This window comes from Anolis carolinensis, chromosome 1 (assembly GCF_035594765.1).
Source record: "Anolis carolinensis isolate JA03-04 chromosome 1, rAnoCar3.1.pri, whole genome shotgun sequence".
Lineage (NCBI taxonomy): Eukaryota > Metazoa > Chordata > Lepidosauria > Squamata > Dactyloidae > Anolis > Anolis carolinensis.
In genome coordinates this window covers 231,658,609-231,679,288 of record NC_085841.1, presented here as the reverse complement: position 1 = coordinate 231,679,288, position 20,680 = coordinate 231,658,609, and the positions used below count along the sequence as shown (strand labels likewise).

General features: G+C 38.1%; 1 protein-coding gene across 1 annotated transcript in view; it reads right to left on the bottom strand.

Moving 5' to 3' along the window:
• Positions 1-20,680, bottom strand: part of LOC103279158 (von Willebrand factor D and EGF domain-containing protein) — a 368,122-nt gene that overhangs the window by 221,782 nt on the left and 125,660 nt on the right. Inside the window, exons 7-10 of the mRNA XM_062966717.1 lie at positions 15,643-15,778; positions 6,351-6,568; positions 5,571-5,644; positions 3,032-3,308 (exon numbers count right to left, since the gene is read on the bottom strand). Coding sequence (XP_062822787.1) covers positions 3,032-3,308; positions 5,571-5,644; positions 6,351-6,568; positions 15,643-15,778 — 705 coding nt within the window. The remainder of the gene's footprint in view (positions 1-3,031; positions 3,309-5,570; positions 5,645-6,350; positions 6,569-15,642; positions 15,779-20,680) is intronic.

Here is a 20,680-nt window from a genome sequence, read left to right as displayed (position 1 = left end):
AAAAAGAAGCCAATGCATCTTGTCACCTCTATAAGAAAACACTGAGACACGTTGCAAAGGAATGCGTATACATGCATACAACATATTAACAGTTTTACACACACCCACACACGTGCACACACACACAAAAAGATATATTATGCTGATTGATTTGAGTATATGGTATTTATCATACAGTAGGCTTAAATCAATCTGCACAGCACACAATAAAAAGATTAATATTTTAAATAAAATGAAGACCATGGAGTAAAATACTTGCAATACTTATGTATAAGAATGTTTTATTTTCCAATGAGCTCTCTGTGTTTGTGAGGGGGGAGGGGGGAGTGGTGGTGGAAATATTTGGGGGTAATTGCTACTTGATGTTGAGGATTATATTCATGCTTTATCAGTGTTAGTATATCAGGTGATACCGTCGGCACAACCGTAAGAGTACCTTACCATCTACCTTGGGAATTCCTCTCCCCATAGTGTTATAAACTGCCAGTATTGTAAAACAGTCTCCTTCAATTTGAAGGAAGCATTTCATTTTGCTGTAAGACTAGTTTAAACAGATGGTGCTTATATTTTAAACTGAATGGAATACTTGTTTTCTTGTTACAGAAGTGCCTCAGGTTAGGTTTTTCAAAGTGAAGAAAATCTTATTCAGATCAAGACAAGTAATGGGACACATTTTTATTCTGGAAATACTAGGCTAACTGCAATCAGACTAAAGCTTGATAAGACTTTTTTGACAGGAATATTCATATAGGTAACTAAATTTACTCACCAGATTCCTAAAGCAACTATTTAGTTAAAGAGATGTACCTAAGTAATGTTTTCTGGCCCACTCCACCTGTCTGAGTCTACCTTAGGAGCCAGATGCTGGATCAGACAAAGGAGATTAGTTCATCTGATGATCGTGACACAAGGAGAATGATGTTATCTACCATTGCCAAAGAGTGACAAGGACTTGTGATAGAGTTAGCCTCACACATTGGCAGGACAGGAGTAGGAATGTCTAAGTTGCTGTGCTATTTCTAATTTGGTAGATGCATTGGAGAGTCAGGACTTTTTCTCTCATCTCCCCAGGTCCTTGGAATGGCGCCTACCATTTTCACTGCTTCTTGGCAGGGGGTTGGACTGAATGGCCCATGAGGTCTCTTCCAACTCTACTATTCTATGATTCTACCTATAATCAGGCAGAGAAAATGGTAGGAATGCAAATCTTTTGGTTCCTTATCATTGTAGGTAATAGGATACAGTTTTTGCAACATTATTCCTATTTAGGTAGCAACTGATATTCATATGTGCAGAAATACAGACTAATATTCTGTGTCAGCTACCTAATTAAGTATACCAAATTAAAAAGGGGAAAAACAGACGAAATTTTGAACATTTACCATTGAGGTTCTCACACTCTACATAATTTAGTTTGTTGGAAAAACAGTTCACAATCATGAACTGTGTTCACAATCATGGAGATAGAAGATCTCTGCTTCAGAACATCACTAAATTTGCAGAGAGTAACAGAAACTATTACCTACAGGATCGACCTTCTCCTGTATAATCCCCACCAGACACTTAGGGTGGAGGATGCTTATTCCAACCAGCCAGAACCTGGCTGGCAGCTATCTCCCAGAGGACCTTTTCATTGGCTGCCCCTAGACATGTAAAGATCTGCTGGAAGAGATTTGACAACTAAATGATTTGTCAGAATTTAAAACACAACTAAAAATCCATCTTTTCCAGCAGGCCAGTCAATTTTATACTATGAATTTTAAACATACGTTTTATATGTATTTTAGTATATTTATTGTATTGTATTTTAATCCTTGCATTATGTATTTTGTGGTGGGTTTTTTAAATGTATGTAATATTTAATGCGATGTATTTTATGGTGATGTGTTTTAACTGTGCTGTTCCCTGTATTGAGTCATGAGGAAAGGTGAGTAACAAATAGAAATGATGATGATAATTGCACAGGGAGAAGTTAAGATATTCTCCCTCTTCAAACAGTGATATAGTGTATTTTTCTCCAGTGTAAGCTAAGATGGAATGAATATCTGGACATTTGTTGAAAAATAACCAGTTTATTATGTGCCAGGAAAGCCAAATGAGAAGAAATCTGAGCTAATTAAAATCTCTGTAGTTTGAGATACATTTTGTACAAAATTTACTTTTTTGCACAGAAAACAATACTTTCTGGACAGAAAATGCCGTTTCTTGTACCAAAAATGTGCACATTTTGCATATATGTTCGCAACTTCAGACTTCTCTGTGAAATATTATTTTCTGTGCATAAAATGTGGTGGGTGGGTGTGTTTCTACAGAAAATGCTCCAAACTACAAATAGTCATCCAAACTAGACAGTATTTATTCTTGCAACAAGAACAAAAAATGTTAAAATCTATTTTTTACTTCTTTCAATAACAAAATTAGTGTAGAATTACACTTTTAAATGTAAACATTGCCCAACCACTTTGGCTGTTTTTGTCTTAAAGCAGACTCATGTTTGCATGCATGATTGAAGGAATCACATGTGACAGGAACTAGAGGCTCCCACATCATTGATGGGTTTTTGGTTGTTCATATTGTAGCTTCAATGTAAACATCTGTACTCTGACCTATGATTACTCTGATATCAGACCCTTTGTAGTGGATTCACATAGGACTGAGTCACTGTTTTTCATTGGCTAGGCTGGACAAAATCCTTTTGTAATCCATTAATTAGCTGAACCTGGCAGATTTTGCCATACTGCATTCTATTAATCCTTTCATCATTAATACCACTTGATGACCTTGAAGCAAAACAACTAGGTCTTGAACACCAAGTACGAGATTAAATGGGAAAACCTGGAGAGTGCCTTTAGCTCTAGTGAACGCAACCTAAGACATACAAGGACTGATGAACCAGCTTAGCAAGGAATACGAAAACTTTTGTATTCCTCAGTTATACAGTTCAGCTCTCTATTCAGTAATCTATTTACATGTCTGCCCCTATGTCAAACAAGTAATTATATGAAAAAGAACAGGAATTTGAAATACACACAGTTATTTTCTTGCCTCCATAGGACTTCATGACTCTGACATTCCGTTGCGATGTGCCTCCAATGCTTTTAATTACCAACTGAGGTTTGGTTTCTGGCAGTTGCTTGTTGCACATGTCAAGGATGACAACATCATTATCTTCCCATGCAGCAACACCACAGCTGCAAGCAATGGAGAGGTGTTGGCTGCTGCAGTGCCAGTGACGTACATGTACCTCAAACAATCGGTTAAGGCTCTTGTACAGAACAAAAGTTCCAAGCTTGTAGTTATCATAATGCCTAAGCAATCAAAAGAACAACATAAAGGAAGGATTTATGGAATGATGCGCCTCACTGTTTTGGTTTGCTCATTTTTACTCTGAACAACAAGACTCTTTAATTAGATCAGTATGGTGGCTGGCCTCGGAGGGAAAAAGAAAATAAACACTTGGTGAGGAAATACTTTTTCATCAACATAAGCAAACGAACACCACTGGAGTTATTAGCTGGGAGTGCATAAGAATTCATGTGAGGAGCTCATAGCTGTCTAAGAACTGCTGCTATAGCAACAGGCATGGATAAGAAGGATAAACATTTGATAAAAGTAAATGGGAAAATATCTCTGCCTCCAGGCCTTAATAAATATGTTTTAGTTGTAACTGGATGCTTTACAGGATGATGTCCTTCAAAGCAAAATCAGTGCTCAAATAACATCTTCTGTGACTAATCACCTACTTTTACAAGGCTGACTATGGCTAGGTGAACATTTCATATGAAAAATTAGGGTTCCTCCAGAATCCTGTTAACGTGAAGTCATGTTTTCTCTTCTTCTTCTGAACACCTTTGCTATAAATGTAAGTTTTGCTGTTAACTGGATTTGCAGTTGGCATATGGCTATGCGCGGAACAATTTGGAATGTTTACTCTGTTCCCCTGCAAATGAGCTTCAATCTTTCAGAGTTCACTGTGGAGCTGATCTTGTTATTGCTCAGGGCCACACTCCAACTACTAACTCCTCTAGGCACTTACGTTTAGCTGCAGATGACAGGTGCTGAGGAACTACCAGGAATGCTGATTCCGTTCACAGAGCTCTCAGTAGACTGGCTTTTTGTACATAACTGAACATGATACTTCTGAGCATTTCCAAAAGTGGAGTCTTATTTTCCCAGAAGGTTGCACTGCTAATCTATTCTATCTTTTGGAAAGCTCTATTGAAATTAATGAAAATTTTGAAATAAACAATAAATAGGACAATTGCTTGCAGAATTTAACCCTTGTGGTCTAATCCTGTGAATCCCTGTTGCTTTTCTGAGTGAGACAAAAGGAACAGCATGGCCATCCATCACGGTTTCATTTTAGCAAAGAAAATAGTATGTTATTTATTTTATTTTACATTTTACTTTTTACATTTTTCTCTCATATAGGTGCCAAAGTGGGTTCTCCCAAGATCCATTCTAGTATTATTCTTGCATTAAGCCAACTTTATTGATAGATAAAGAGTGTGTGTGGAAGGGGGCATAATATAAACATATAAAGATAGTAGATGATTGATAGATGGACAGATTTTACTACATAATAATAATAATAACAACGACAACAACAACAACAAATCCAGCATATAGATCTCGTTTGCTGTGTCATACTATGTCTTTGTGTCAATAATAATAATAATAATAATAATAGGTGGTAAGTGGTGTACTGAGGTAAAGGTAAAGGTAAAGGTTTTCCCCTGACGTTAAGTCCAGTCGTGTCCGACTCTGAGGGTTGGTGCTCATCTCCATTTCTAAGCCGAAGAACCGGCATTGTCCGCAGACACCTCCAAGGTCATGTGGCTGGCATGACTGCATGGAGCACCGTTACCTTCCCGCCGGAGCGGCACCTATTAATCTACTCAAATTGCCATGTTTTTGAACTGCTAGGTTGGCAGAAGCTGGGGCTAACAGCGGGCGCTCATTCCGCTCCCGGGATTTGAACCTGGCACCTTTTGGTCCGCTTTAACACACTGTGCCACCAGGGGCCAATAATAATAATAATAATAATAATAATAATAGGTGGTAATTGGTGCATTGAGTGCCGTGCCAAAAGATCTCAGCCGGCATTTGGAATCAATAAATATTGACCAAATTACGATCTGCCAACGGCAAAAGGCCACCTTACTTGGATCTGCACGCATCATCCGAAAATACATCACACAGTCCTAAACACTTGGTAAGTGTTTGACTTGTGATTTTGTGATATGAAATCCAGCATATAAATTCCGTTTGCTGTGTCATACTATGTCTTTGTGACAATAATAATACAACTTTATTAATACCCTGCCATCACCTCCCATAGGGATTCGGGGTGGCTTACAAAATAGCACATGATGGTGCTGTACAACACATAAAATACAGAACATCAACAGTACTTTGTTGCTAATGTTATGTATATGATGCTGTTGTTTTAACTCACCAATAGTTAAAGCATTTATTACAAACTTGTAAAACAGCTCCCTACATAGCTGAATACAATGCCATTTTTTTTATCAAGTTAAAAACAAATAGGTTCATGGAATAATACTCACCATCCATCAAAAGTGATGATGTGTGGATCAGTGAAAGAGTAACAGTTCTCTGTGGGAATATCTTGAACTGTAACCTAGTTGTATGAAATTGTAATGCATTCAGTCTGAGGAAGATGCTATGGAATGACAATGGTAATGATGATGATGATTCTCACAAAGCTTCATGAACTTTATTTTATTTTCATGGCTGAATACAACATGGCTGAATACAACTCTAGCTTCTGTGTGTTATCACTACTAATGCTATTCTTTCTCATATACTGATCCTACAAAGGTGCATAATATCCTTCATTGCAAACATGAAATATTAAGTAATTCTAAAAAGAACATTCTTTTCTTCAATATTTTATCAACAAAAAATCCAATATTTTCCCTGACCATGAAAAAGAAACTGGGGGAGACATGAAACCTGAACCTATGAATGCTTCCCCAAAATAAAGTAAAAAAGAATTTAGTGGGGAATCAAGCAAATTAAACTGAAGTTTGCATGTTTAAATTAACTTCATTTGGAAAATTGTAGAAATATATATAATGTGTTACAGTGCTTCGGTATCTTTTGTCACATGCAATTTTATCAACTCATTGCATATATATATATATATATATATATATATATATATATATACACACACACACATATATATATATATATATATATATATATATATATATATATATGACAATACTAAAGGAGTAAATACATTGGAGACTCAGGTAGTTATGCACATTATGGTCTGATCTTGCTTTCAGAGTCCCATAATAACTGTTGGTATTGCCTACCTTCACATCTGTTGGTGTGTAATCTCGCCAGAGTGGCTCACTTGTTTGGACCAGTTCAGCTCTGATGTAGCTGACAAGGTTCCCTTCTTCAGCAAAATCACTTGTGGCTTTTACTGTTAGTGATGCTCTTGCACAGCTGCCTTCCATGCAGGGCATATGTTCCAGATCCACTTGACATCTTGAAAGAGCTATGTCTGGGGTCCTTTGTACCTTTGTATCTAGAATGGGCATGAACATTATTGACAACATTCGTAAATCTGTTGAAAGGTTACTGGATTTAGTATCATTTTAATAAAATAAAAGTTGGATGGTTTTCCATCTGTGATAAAAATAATTGGTGCTATTGTAACAACCACACATAAATTTTTTAAAACTCACACTAAAACCATTACGCAGGGGAAAAAAACCTAACAGCAATAAAGATAAACCTCATATTTCAGCAATATCCATCCATTTATTTTAAAGTTTATATTGTACTGTTCTACTTGATAAAGGTTCCCAAGGGCTCGCAATATACATATAACACAAATACAGTATTAAAACCAAACCAGCAACAAAGGCAGCAATTCAACACATGAAATATCAACATTTAAAACAGCATCACACTGACTCTATAATATACGATGGCTCTCAAAGCAGATGCCCAGAAGGCCTACTCAACTTAATGTGTGGTATAAACTGTAGATGCACAGTGCTGTGTGTGTGCATAGCACTATTTGGACATTCTAAAATGCTATAAAGGATGAACAAGACAAAGATGTGAGAACAGGGAATGTTCTAGCCTTGTCCTTCCAGTATCATTTCCATCTCTCTCCACATTTGGAGGGTGACTTCCTGAAGAGGAAACCATCCTCTGTATGGAAATTCTCCATTGAGTTGGGAATAATGATTTCCCAAGATTTCTGATTGCATAATCTTCATTCATAAAGAGGACAATGCTCCACAGATTGTTCTTCATGTGTGAAGTGCTGGGGATATCAATAAAGTAAAGTGAGGTCTAGCTTAGCACACCCTCCTCCACATTGACTTATTTTATTAAGGGTTTAGAATGACTGATGAGGATAGTGGTCACTTTCTCCCTCTTTCCATCCTTATCTAAATTGTCATCTGTAAATGCCAGTAAATGATCTAAAGCAGTGGTGTCAAACCTGTGGCCCTCTAGGCATTTTGGATTTTAGCTCTCAGAGTTCCTAGCCATTCATCAAGCTGGCTAGGGCCTCTGGGATTTGGAGGCCCAAACATTTGGAGGGCCACAATTTTGACTCCTCTGCTCTAAAGGTATCATATCCCATCTGTTCTTGGATCCTGGTAGGCATTTGGATGAGAGACTGCCAATAAATACCACATACTGTAGGATATATTTCCAGGGAAGGAACTTGCAAAACCATCTCTAAGTTTTCCTTGCCTAAGAAAACTATATGAAATGTATGGGGTCACCAAGATAGAGTGACTTTTAATATATTGGCTGCAATCTGATTTACTATTTCCAGCAAGAATATATCTATTGAATCAATAGTTGAATTGAGAGTCAACATCTAGGTAATCTCATTGTGTTTTGATATTTTAATGACTCTGAATAGGCAATCCACAACTACAGTGTGGATTATGTTTGGCATAAAATTATATATTACATTTAGTGCAGTGTTGGTTAATGAAATGTTTATTAAGTTATTGCTCTTTAGTAAAAAAAAATGACATAATCACATTGGCGATAAAAGCATCACAACAATCATACAACTCTACCTTTTATCCACTTCCTGAGACGGGAAAAACATTCTTTCCATCTGAAGATTCTTCTTGAAGGTGTAGTTGAATGAACAACACAGTAGAAAACAAAAGCCAAAGACTCCTTCTATTTTGTTGCATTCATCACAAAATTGACTTGAACACTTATTTGCACTTTGCAATTTAAATTTTTCTAATTTGTTTTGTCATGACACTGTTCATATTTTAACTTAGGAGATAAGATAGATGCACTTAATTGGGAATAAGTCCTTTTGAAATTCACTCTGCATATACATGTTCAGGTTTGTAATTAGTTGCTGCACTTCAACTAGAGGGAATTGTTGAGTGGGGGCCACAGGTTTCTGTCCTGGAGCTGTTTCTCTTTGACATCTTGATCAGTAACTTAAATAATGGTGTAGTTTGTGAATGATACAAAATTGGAAAAGGCAGCAAACATATTGGAAGATGGGAACATACTGTAAAAACTATTTTAATGAGCTAGAAACTAATTGATTGAAATTCAACAGAGACAAGTACAAAGTTCTACGTTTAGGCCACAAAAACTGAGTGCACACTTATAGGATGTTGAATACCTGGTTTAGCAGCAGTAAATTTGAAAAGTACGTTGGGATTATTATTGATTCAATTAAACATGACTCAATAGAGTGACACTGCAAGTCAAAAAGGCAAATAATATTTAACCTGTATTTATTTATTATTACAATGCTTATATCCCACCCTTCTCACCCATAGGGGACTTAATAGAGCCATGGTTTCCGTGGGAAGGGATTTAAGAATCCCACTATATTCTGCACTTGTTAGGCTTCATCTAGAGTAATGGGTTCAGTTATGTACTTCTTATTTTAAGAAGGATATCAACAAGTTGGAGCAGTTACAGAAAAGGTGATGATAAGAGGTAGGGAGAACAAAGATGCCATAGTTGCACTCTTCAAATACCTACATGACTATCAGAGAGATAAATGTGTAGGTAGAGTTTATGCTTCCCCAGAAGGTGGGTCCAAATCTAATGTTTTACATTATAGAAGGGTAGATTTAATGATAAAATTCCCATAGGATTTGTATGGTTCAATATTTACCATTCATACACTGTTCCTTTCCAACTAATTTTCCTTGCTGCTATAGTGGAGGCAGGAAGGAACATCTGTGATTAGGAATTTGCAGTTTACATTAAAAATGTTAGGCTAGTTTTCTTTAAAGAAGAAGGCATGCCCACACTAGGTCTCAAAACATCCAGAAACAATAGTTAGAGCTGAGTAGAAGCACTGAAGAAATAAGAAATCTAAATTATGATTGGCCAAGTTGCCTACAGTGTTGTGTGAGATCTGAGTAATGATTGGCCTAACTGACCAAATGTTCATACAACTCCCTTAATCAACTTTTACACAGATGGGCATGAAAGTGGAATAGAGAGAAAGCAACTAACAGTAGGCCAGGATTCTCTTTGTTTGGAAAATATCATTGTTAATCTATTAAACATGACCAGAGCTTTAAAAAACATTGTAAGTTTCTTCACATAATACTTTCTGAAATAGGTAAATCGTGCTCTGGAAATAGCATGTACCTTGTTAGATATGATAGATGCAACATGTGTCTTTTTGAATGATATCAGCTTCTCAACATATATATCTCCTGCAAGGATGACATTTATGCCACTCTGTATCCATCATATACAAAACTGAAAATGGCTGTTTCAGATATGTAAGATTTCAGATAATATGTAAGATTATCCTAAGAGAAAATATCTCTTCCAGTGCAGTAACCCCAAGGGAGGTTGATCCTCAAAGTAATGGGAAAGATTTGCCTATAGAAAATGTGTACAAATATAAAATATGACATATTTAGCTCACAGAAGCAATCAATAATAGTCAAATTTTATACAGATCAATTCAGAAGGAAGTCTTGTTAAATTTGATAGAATTTACTACCTGATCTGCAGCTATGTCTAGGACTGCAGTGATTTAGGAAATTGTTAGGGTAAATCAGAGAGCAATTTACTACTTCCCTGTCAAACAAAGGTTTCCATGTAAATAAGTATATCCATTGGAGGATTAAGTGACTCTCACAATAGTGGCTGAGTGTAAATAAATAGGGTTTTAAGTCATGGAAAAGCATCTATCTACAAATGGGCTCATCCTAAATTCATATGTGCCTTGGTTGTAAGTGAAATCTTGACTTACGAGCATCCCTACTTATGAGCTTTTTTGAGTTATGAGCCATTGCTTGACTCAATTTTCCTTTTGAGATATGGGCAGAGGTCTGACTTATGAGCTATCTGCCTTCAGACAGAGAGAGAAAATGATCAGGCACCTGTGCCTCCTGTGCCTGCTAGTCAGGGAGTGTGAGAGTGTCCCCACGCAGCCACCATCCCCACTGCCTCCCGCTAAGTGCACTTGTATGGGGCCCCTGCCTCTTCTTCCCCCTCCCCTCTGTGTTTTCCAATGCTCCTGCTGCCATCGTGGCCCACCCACCACCATATTGGAGCTTGTGCCACAGTAGCAACAGTAGCTGTTCTTGTGCATTTATCAACGCCCCCCTCTGCTGCCCCCAAAATCAATTCTCCATGGAGATGAGGTACCTGAACTGGCCCTGAAGGAAAACCACATTCCTCGACACAGCAGGGCCAGGCCCGGTGACATCACAGCCCTGAGGCTGCTTGCCTTCCCCTCAGCACAACATGGAGGCCATAAAAGCCTTTAACAATGAAGTTTGTGGTGGGGCTCTCCATGGAGACAAAGTGGCTTTGATGAGGGAAGGGGCCTCCTTCAGTGCCTTCACTGAGAGTGCATCTTCTTATACCTTGCGGAAAGGAAGGAAGGAAGTCAGAGAGGGAGGGAGAGGCCTCTGTTGTCATCTTTTAGGGATTAAAGAAGGAGGAGAAATGAAGGAGGGGGGGTTCTCCTTTCTCCTTGCAAGGAAGAGGAGCACCTAATTCATTTGAATGGGGAAATTTGGCTAGATGGAAGAGCAATTTGAATCATGAGTTTGGTCACAGAATGAATTAAACTCCTATGTCAAGGTATCACTGTATTTCAAAACTTTTCAACAACTGATCTGTTCTGACTTCTGTAAGGATGATCTGTCACCCCACTCAGCAGCCTGTTAAGTAGAAAAAAAGGGTAGAGAGAGAGAAAAATGGATGGCCCAAAGAAGAAATGGGCACTCTTGCCTACAAAATAATAATAATAACAACAACAACAACAACAACAACAATAGACATTGACAAAATTACGACCTGCCAACTGCAAAAGGCCACCCTACTGGGATCTGAGCGCATCCAAAAATACATCACACAGTCCTAGACACTTGGGAAGTGTTCGACTTGTGATTTTGTGATATGAAATCCAGCATATTTATCTTGTTTGCTGTGTCATACAATACAATAACAACAACTTTATTTTTATATCCCGCCTCCATCTCCCCGAAGGGACTCGGGGCGGCTTACATGGGGAGCAAGCCCAATCCAACAATGATTAAAACCAACCATAGATTAAAACATAACTCAATAAAATCAGTAACATTACAAAAGACAATAACATAACATAAAACAGCATCATCAACCAACAAAGGGGTTTGGCTCCATCCTTACTAATTTCAGCTCCATCCACTGCTGACAGACAATCTCTTCCAGTTTAATCCCAACAAAATGCAGCAATAATAATAGTAATAATAAACATGATTGTCAACACTCTGCCTATAGTTAACCAAAATGCCTTTTTCATTTTGAAGGTTGAAAATGTATTGTAATGCTTCTTAAAAAACAAACAAGCAACTAACACAGATGGTTAAGCTATACAGTTACATTTGGCTGGATACCCACTGTTATGATCTCTCCTGAAATGACAGATTTTCTTTTGTTATTTGAGCCTGAGTTCAAGATAAGATATAAAGGAAAAAGGATCAGATATAAAGACTATAGAGATTAAATGAATAAACAGAGGAATAGAGAATTATGCCTCAAAGGAAAACAGTGTTTGTGAATCTTTTGTTTCTGAAAGAATGTTTGCTTTCATACCAGTCTTGGCATACAATGAGGACATTATTGTAGAATCTCCTAAGTGACTCCACTAAATAAGGTTAAGGTTGGTGGTGAATGAAAAGAGAACCTCTTCAATGAAAGTTTCACATTTGTAGAATGCTTTTCCAAATCCAGGATGCTGGACTGTTTGTGTTAAATACTCAACTGTAACAATTCAAGGTAATTCAGATAACTAGGGAATTTCTATACCAGGCTAGTACAGGGAAATTGCATTCAGATGGGCAACCTACCTAGACCATTTACTAGGTCCATATAGCTTTGGACTAAGACACCCTGCTGTTGCCTTTACAGCAGTAAAAGATAAGCTGGCTACATAATTCTGGAAAAAATGGCACCTGGAATTTAGAAGTTTGCATAGATTTATCTTGAGATATACTTCATATAAGGCTTCCAAGTGCTGAGTCTTATCTGAGGTCAAGCATATGAAGGGATGTTGCAACTTTTCTGGCATCAAGAAAGCATTTTTGTTAAAAAAATACTATATATTTTAACATTGAAATTCTCTTTGTTGTTTGTACTGTTTGCATTTGTTGTTTGTACTGTTTGCATTTGGGGATACAATAAAATGGCCTTGGATTCTAAAAGCTAAATTCTAAATTCTAAAAGTTAAAATTGCTGGAAGAAACATTAACAACCTTAGTTATGCAGATGATACCACTCTGATGGCCGAAAATGAGAAAGAGCTTATCACCAAAGTGAAAGAAGAAAGTGCAAAAGCTGGGTTGCAGTTAAACATCAAGAAAACCAAGATAATGGCAACTACACCGATTGATTAACTGGCAAATAAAGGGAGAAAATGTGGAGGCAGTGACAGACTTTATATTTCTAGATCACTGCAGATGCCGACTGCAGCCAGGAAATCAGAACACATTTACTTCTTGGGAGGAGAGCAATGGCCAACCTTGATAAAATAGTGAAGAGTAGAGACATCACACTAGCAACGAAGGTACGCATAGTCAAAGCAATGGTATTCCCCATATTAACCTATGGTTGTGAGAGCTGGACCATAAGGAAGGTTGAGCGAAGGAAGATAGACGCTTTGAACTTTGGTGCTGGAGGAAAATCCTGAGAGTGCCTTGGACCGCAAGAAGATCCAACCAGTCCATCCTCCAGGAAACAATGCCTGGCTGCTCACTGAAGGGAAGGATAGTAGAGGCAAAGCTGAAGTATTTTGGCCACATCATGAGGAGACAGGAAAGCTTGGAAAATATCATGATGCTGGGGAAAATGGAAGGAAAAAGGAAGAGAGGCCAACCAAAGGCGAGATGGATGGACGGTATCCTTGAAGTGACTGGCTTGACCTTGAAGGAACTGGGAACGGCGACGGCCGACAGGGAGCTCTGGCGTGGACTGGTCCATGAGGTCACGAAGAGTCGGAAATGACTATGCGACTGAGCAGCAGCATGAAGCGTAGTCTATAAATGTTTTAAATAAATATAAAAGAAATAAGCTTTGTCACATGCTGTGGGTAAAGGTGTTTGTATTCTCCCAGAACACAATGCATTTTCTCTTTTAATATATTGTTACATTTTGCATGTGTATTTTAACCATTTGATAAACTGTCCAGGAAATTCTGCAGTATATAAATCAATTCATAGGTTTGGATTCATCTCCTGTGGGTATCTTTGATTTTGGAGTGTGCTATATTCTCCTGCCCTCTAGGTGGCACATTCACACCAGAAATTCTGATATTAACCAAGACATGAGCTACCAGTACATGTTGCTAATACCCTGCAAAAGACACCAATATCCATCACCCTTGGGTCTGGCTCACTCTCCCAGAAACAAGCTCATTGTAGAGCAGGAATAGGAATCATTCAGTCCTCCCAATGTTACAGATCAGAAGCAGGAATCCCAGGCAGCACTAATCAGGAAAGTCAATGGTGGGAAATGCTGAAAATTTCAGTTCAACAACATCTTGAAGGCCTTGGGATGTCTTTTCCCATAGAAAAAAACTTAAGGCTGCAGGACTAGCTGCTAGGCTACTTCCACCTTGCTCTGTGGTAATTTTGCCTGCTTCTTGATAAAATTTTACTATAATAGATAACAATGATTGAACACTCTATTCATTTCCAGCATGGTTCTCAAATTATTACAAACTTCAAATGTCACCAGTTCCATTATAGGAGCCCCCGGTGACACAGCGAGTTAAACCACTGAGCTGCTGAATTTGCTGACCAAAAGGTCGGCAGTTCAAATCCGGGGAGTGGGGTGAGCTCCTGCTGTCAGCTCCAGCTTCTGCCAACCCAGCAGTTCAAAAATATGTAAATGTAAGTAGATCAATAGGTATCGCTCCAACAGAAAGGTAATGGCGCTCCATGCAGTCATGCCGGCCGCATGATCTTGGAGGTGTCTACGGACAACACCGGCTCTCTGACTTAGAAATGGAGATGTGCACCAATCCCCAGAGTTGGACATGACTTGACTTAATGTCAGGGGAAAACCTTTACCTTTACTAGTTCCATCAACATTGTTGATGGTTAGCAAATTTGGAAATCTCAGTACAAAATGTCTGTAGGACATATTTTGTGGAAAGCTGCAATACTGTAATACGAGACTGCAGTTCAGCATTCAAGATCTGTATGAATTATAATTCATTGTCCAGTCCACTCTTCAAGTGAGTAGCAACTGCTGTTCTATTTGTACCTTGTTGATAATTTTGGTGGCAGAAAAAAAATTAAGGAACTAATTTAAATCAGGCATCTATTCTAGGGAAGCAGGCTTTAGAAATGTTTTCTAATAATGTGATGCTATACATATTGTTTTGGAGGTAAGTTAAGCTTTTTTTGATGTGTTTAGAATTACAGTCAAAGGAACTTTAGAAGATAACGAGAAGCAGTTGTTCCAAATAAGAACCATTTATTACATTTTACCATGTAAGTACCACATTGCAACCCGATCCTGGGACTTAGTGGGCTACTTAGTTGTGCTGTGGACAGGATGTCACAGCTGTCACTGCAAAACATCTCCACGCCTATTATTTACTAAGTCACCACTAACTTTTCAAAGACAATATCCCAATGGATAAGGAAAATGTGTCAGCAGCAGATGTGCAGGACTTAAATGTGATAAATAAATAAAATATTTTCCCCTTTATCCTCTATGTAAAAATGTGTTTAATGATCTGTTCTAATAATTAAGACAATAGGTTTGGAGACATGATTCTATGTAAATCCTAGAGGTTTTGAACCCACCTCTTCCAGCATTCCGGATTATCTTTACATTTACTGAACCATGCTGCCTCTATTATAAGCAAACACACATATCTTTTGATATTAGCCACTGTGAGCAATAACTTGATTATTATCCCAGAATGGCTTAGGTATAAATTACAGTCTTTTAAGTACTTTTCCCTCACCTGATTGGTTTTATGTCTTTTTGAAGCCTTTCAGCAGTACTAAATGGTGAGTATCCTTCTGGCCATGCTATGCTTTTAGATTCATTATAGCAATTTCAGGAAAAGTCAGCAAACACGCTTGATCAAATGTTCACTGCAATAAAGGCTCTTACCAGAATCCTGGGTACTCAGTTGCAAAGTAATTTTACAAATGTCATCCTGGTCCAGACAGGTAATGGGGATGGTACTTAGGATTGTCAAAATATGCTCCTGGCCGTCTTCTTCAATTTGTAAGGACTCAGGCACAAACTGGAAATAAGGACAAGATCATCAGTCTAAGGTTGTGACCAAATTAAGGCCTGACCAGTTTTCATGGCAAATAGTCTCTGACTTTGGGCACAGATGAATTTTTAGCTTTTGCTGTTTGGATGTGAAAGGAGAGACAGTTTCTGAGCTTGAATGAAAGGCCCCAAAAGATTTAGCATTGTAGAATAATAGAGTTGGTAGAGACTCTATGGGCCTCTAGTCCAACCCCCTGCCATGCAGGAAAAACACAAAGTTCCCAGGGAAGCTTCTCTGAATGTGTTGATGTTTTCTTAACAGTGCTTTGAAATGCTGGCTGGGGTATTGAGGAATCTATAACAAATATAACCAAAAAAAAATGAACGTTTACCTGAGATTTATTTAGAAACTTTGCAGTATAGGAACCCAAGGGACAGAATCAGTGAAATGTTTTAAGTAGCCCAATACAGCCAATTGTTTCAATAAATATGGATATAGTGATCATTTATAATAATATTTCATTAAAAACTTTGTCTTTTGTTTGTTATTACTGTGTGCAAAGAAGGGCTTGCACTTCAACTAATTGTTTTTGCAAATCACTGGGAAACCCAAGCCTGGACTGGAAAAAAAGAGACAAATTATCACTTAAACTGACAGAACTCAAAATCGTTTTTTCCCTTTACCTTGCAATATTATGCAATATTATGCAGAGTGAATCCAAGCGTAATGTTACAGGAGTGGGCATTGCACTCTAAATAAGAATTCTACCTCTCATTAATTCTATTTTTCATCCCAAGTGTCTACTGCTGAAAACAGTGCAACACTGAAAAGCATTTACACCCAGAACTTTTCACTGTTGTATTCACATTGCATTGGTAACTTTGCCTATCCCCTTTCTTTTGATGTCTAAGCTGTGGTTGGCATTCCATTAGCAAATTACAGACTGAAGCTATCAAATCTCACTTTTGTGGTTGCTGCATAATTGCAGTTGTGTTCTGATTCTGTAATGACAAATCCCTTCCCAAACTCACCTTGTAAACAAGGCAAGCATGGCCTCTTCTATGTCCTCTATTTGGAAAATGGGGAGATGAGATTGAGCCACCTGTTTTCCTGTAAAAGGATGCACTGCAAAGATATTGGAGAACTCAAATGGTTCCTCAGAAGTCTCTGCAAATTGCTGTCAAAACATAGGAAACTGAAAGGAAAATGCTGGAAACTGCCCTGCTCATTCTCCTAGGACAACATAGAAATGGCAATGGGGAGAGGCTGCCTTGTTTTCTTGATGAGTTTTGGGGCAGAGCACCAGAAGGTGCAACTACAGAAGTAGGTTATGTGGTACATTGCACTATTGCAGCCTGTATTTATTAGGACTGAGCTGAAGTTGTAAATTATTTCAACACAACAAATGTGGAGCCTACAGAAATTTTTTATTAAGGAGGCAGAATTCTTATGTGTGGGAAGATAATGCCATCATTTTGCCCTTTTCTAAAACTACATTCCTGAGCCAACTACTCATATACATGCGAAAAGGTTTATTTGTTTTACACAGAATTCTGCTAGACTAAGCACTGCTTTTAAGTCACAGCAAACAACTGTTATCTTAATGCCTTCGGGGGTTTCTTAACGTGTCAGAAGCGACTTGAGAACATACTGTAAGTTGCTTCTGGTGTGAGAGAATTGGCAGGAGACACTCAGATGTGTTAGCTGGGAGCAGGCCTGTAGCGGGGGGCGGGGGGGGGGTGTTATGGGTTCAACCCCCCCCCCCCCGAAATTTTTCAGTTTTAAAAAAAAACCTGGTTTACTCATGAATTTTAACTGGTTAACCAAATCCCCATGCTAAGTCTATGAGACGCAAAAAATTAAGAGTCCCTCCAGGCACTATCTCAAGCAGATATTAACAGGTTTGTAGCCTGGGGGGGGGGGGGGCTAGGGGTTCAACCCCTCCCAAAAAAATTTCTGGCTATGGCCCTGGCTGGAAGGCTTCTTTCATATCCCCGCAAGGTAGAGCTGACAGACAGAGCTCACACCATCTTGTGAATTCAAACTGGCAACCTTCAGGTCAGCAGTTCAGCCAGAACAAGGGTTTAACTCATTGCGCCACCGCGGCTCCCACAATGCCTTTCGTAACAGTACCTTATTGTCTTTTCTAGTGAGCCATGTCATCTCACGATATACAGTAAGGTCTTGCTTATCCAATGTTCTGGATTATCCAACGCAGTCTGCCTCCCGCCCAGATCCACAGCTCTTTCTTTAGGCAGCAAGGACTGAACTTTTTATGGATTTAAGTTCCAACAATGTTGATACTGTAAGTTCATTTTATGCAATTCTATCTTTATTTGTAGTCATTTTTTTTAGTAGTCAATGTTTTTGTAGCCAATGTTTTCACTACATTGCGATGTTTTGGTTCTAAATTCGTAAATACAATATTTTTTACATAACGTTACCATGTATTGAACTGCTTTTTCTGTTGATTTGTTGTAAAACCTGATGTTTTGGTGCTTAATTTGTAAAATCAGAACATAATTGAATAGGCTTTTCCTTAATCCCTCCTGATTATCCAACATTTTGCTTATCTAATGCTCTGCCGGCCCATTTATGTTGGATAAGTGAGACTCTACTGTATTTAAATGATAACAATCTCAATTTAATCATCTTGGCTTCTAGAATGAGTGTGGGCTTGATTTGTTCGAAGACCAAAAGCATTTAGTTCTTCCAAAGGTAATCTCTGCAGGGTTTTTTTTTTTAAGGTAGGGGGTTAATTAGGGAAAATATTTGCATTTGTCATGTGTGTTCAGATCAGACTCTAGAACATTTCACTGCTGCCTTTTATTTAATTTTAACCTTCCATCCTCCCTCTCACTGCTGTGAAGGGGACTTAACAAGATCTTGGAGCACTGCCATTGCAAGATAAGACAAAATTGCTACATTGGTGAGATTTCTGCTTAGCTCCAAACCATGCTGCCAAATTAGCCACTATAATTGCTTATTAAGGAGTCATTCTCTTAATTTCCAAGTGCTACCTTTTAACAGTAATTACAGCATTAAGGGGGGGGGGTAAAGTCAGACAATGGTTTCTTATTTCTGATGAAGAAATCAAAAATAAAATCTTAATAACAGCATGAAAAACATTTGCTGCATGCACTACATAGCTACTAATGATAAAATGTTAATTTAAATGCATGGGCATGCGGAGCAGACTTCTTAACCATCCGTTTGGCTCAGATGCTATTCTATTTTATATGTGAAAGTAAAAAAAGATGATATTGACATATGTATTTCATAGTGGCTATGTTTAAAAAATTCAAGAATATTTAGTCTGTGGAAGATTACTCAGTCTCATTTATTCATGTGCAATTTCATCCAGAACATCCAAAAAACCCATCCATGATTTCTTAATTATTACAAGGGCTTGCAAATCATACACTTTGCTTATTGTATTATGGCAACTCAGAAGGAGTCTGTGGTCTATCTTATCTTCCTCTAACACAGTGGTTCTCTACCTGTGGGTCTCCAGATGTTTTGGCCTTCAACTCCCAGAAATCGTAACAGCTGTAGGCCAAAACACCTGGAGATACACAGGTTGAGAACCTCCGCTCTAACAAGCCATGGGAATGTTTAAGGGTTAGTTTAAGTATTAATTCTCTGGTTCGTTGGCAGGAAAACAAGCCAGAGAGTTTTCAAGTGTCCCAAGTATAAAGTCCATCAGAGTTTGGGGCAGTTTCCATTCTAATGGTAGGGTAGGGTAAATTGCAGCTCATGTCTAGGAAAAGAGGCTTTCTCTATTTGACTTACTGTAATGTGACGAGTCCAATGATAGGAGGTATGATCATGTTCATTACTGTCTGCTCTATTGGCAGCATGGTCCTGAACAGAAATTCAGCTCTTAATAGTTGCTATGCAATACATTGACTATGGACCTTATCAGATGGGCAGGGATAAAGCGGGGGCATGTGGGGGGAACCGTCAGACTCTGCTCCCTCCCATTAGTGCCTGTGATCTTTCTTTCCATGTAGGATCTCAGTCTGTCCCCGCTTCCTCTTCAGCTTCTCTTGCTTTCTTCACTGAGGAGTCAGGTGTACACCTTATGCCCCTAGGCTCCATTGCTACACTGGAGCCCCATGGAGTCCCCTGGAAATAGCTCTGTACCATATGATGGACTCCGTGGGACTATGTTCTGGGAGCAGAGAGAAGCGGGGAGAAAATTCTCCTCTCACCACATCTGATGAGATCCTAAATGTAGAACATCTGTTGTTGCTGCACTAACAATATCCACTATCTGTAACCATTGATTATGCTAGTGTAGCTATGAGAGACAAAATGAAGATATTGCCCACCTAGTATGAATCTTGTCACTGCTTCTCCCCAAGACATAACATGAAATTAGACCTTGGAAATCATGCACACCTGTATGTTTTATATTTAGTGTGTTCACGTTTACATGGTTAAAATTTTTACCCCCTTTCTTTGAGTTACTAAATGATATTTCTGGTTGCTCAACTGAATTTAAAGTTCCTGTAGTACTGGGGTTTGAAGGGCCTTTTTATGAGAGTGAGGAAAAATAAAATTTTAGCAAAAGGCTAAAACCTTCTTATTTAGGCAGGCTTTTAAAGAAGAGAGTAAGCCTTCTTATTTAGGCAGGCTTTTAAAGAAGAGGGGAAGCTGTGTGGTGTTTTAATTCTTTTAATAATTTTTAATGGCTTTAAGTAATTTTAAGTATTTGTTATTAACAATTCTATGTTTGATTCTATTTTAATATTTGCATGTTGTAGGTTTTAAATTGCATTGTTTTTAATGTCTTGTTTGAGAGAAAAATGTGGAATAATAATAATAATAATAATAATAATAATAATAATAATAATAATAATTTGGTGGGGCAATGTTTCATTGTACCTCTCCTTCCTCTTAACTATGCTCATCACTGAGCCTGGA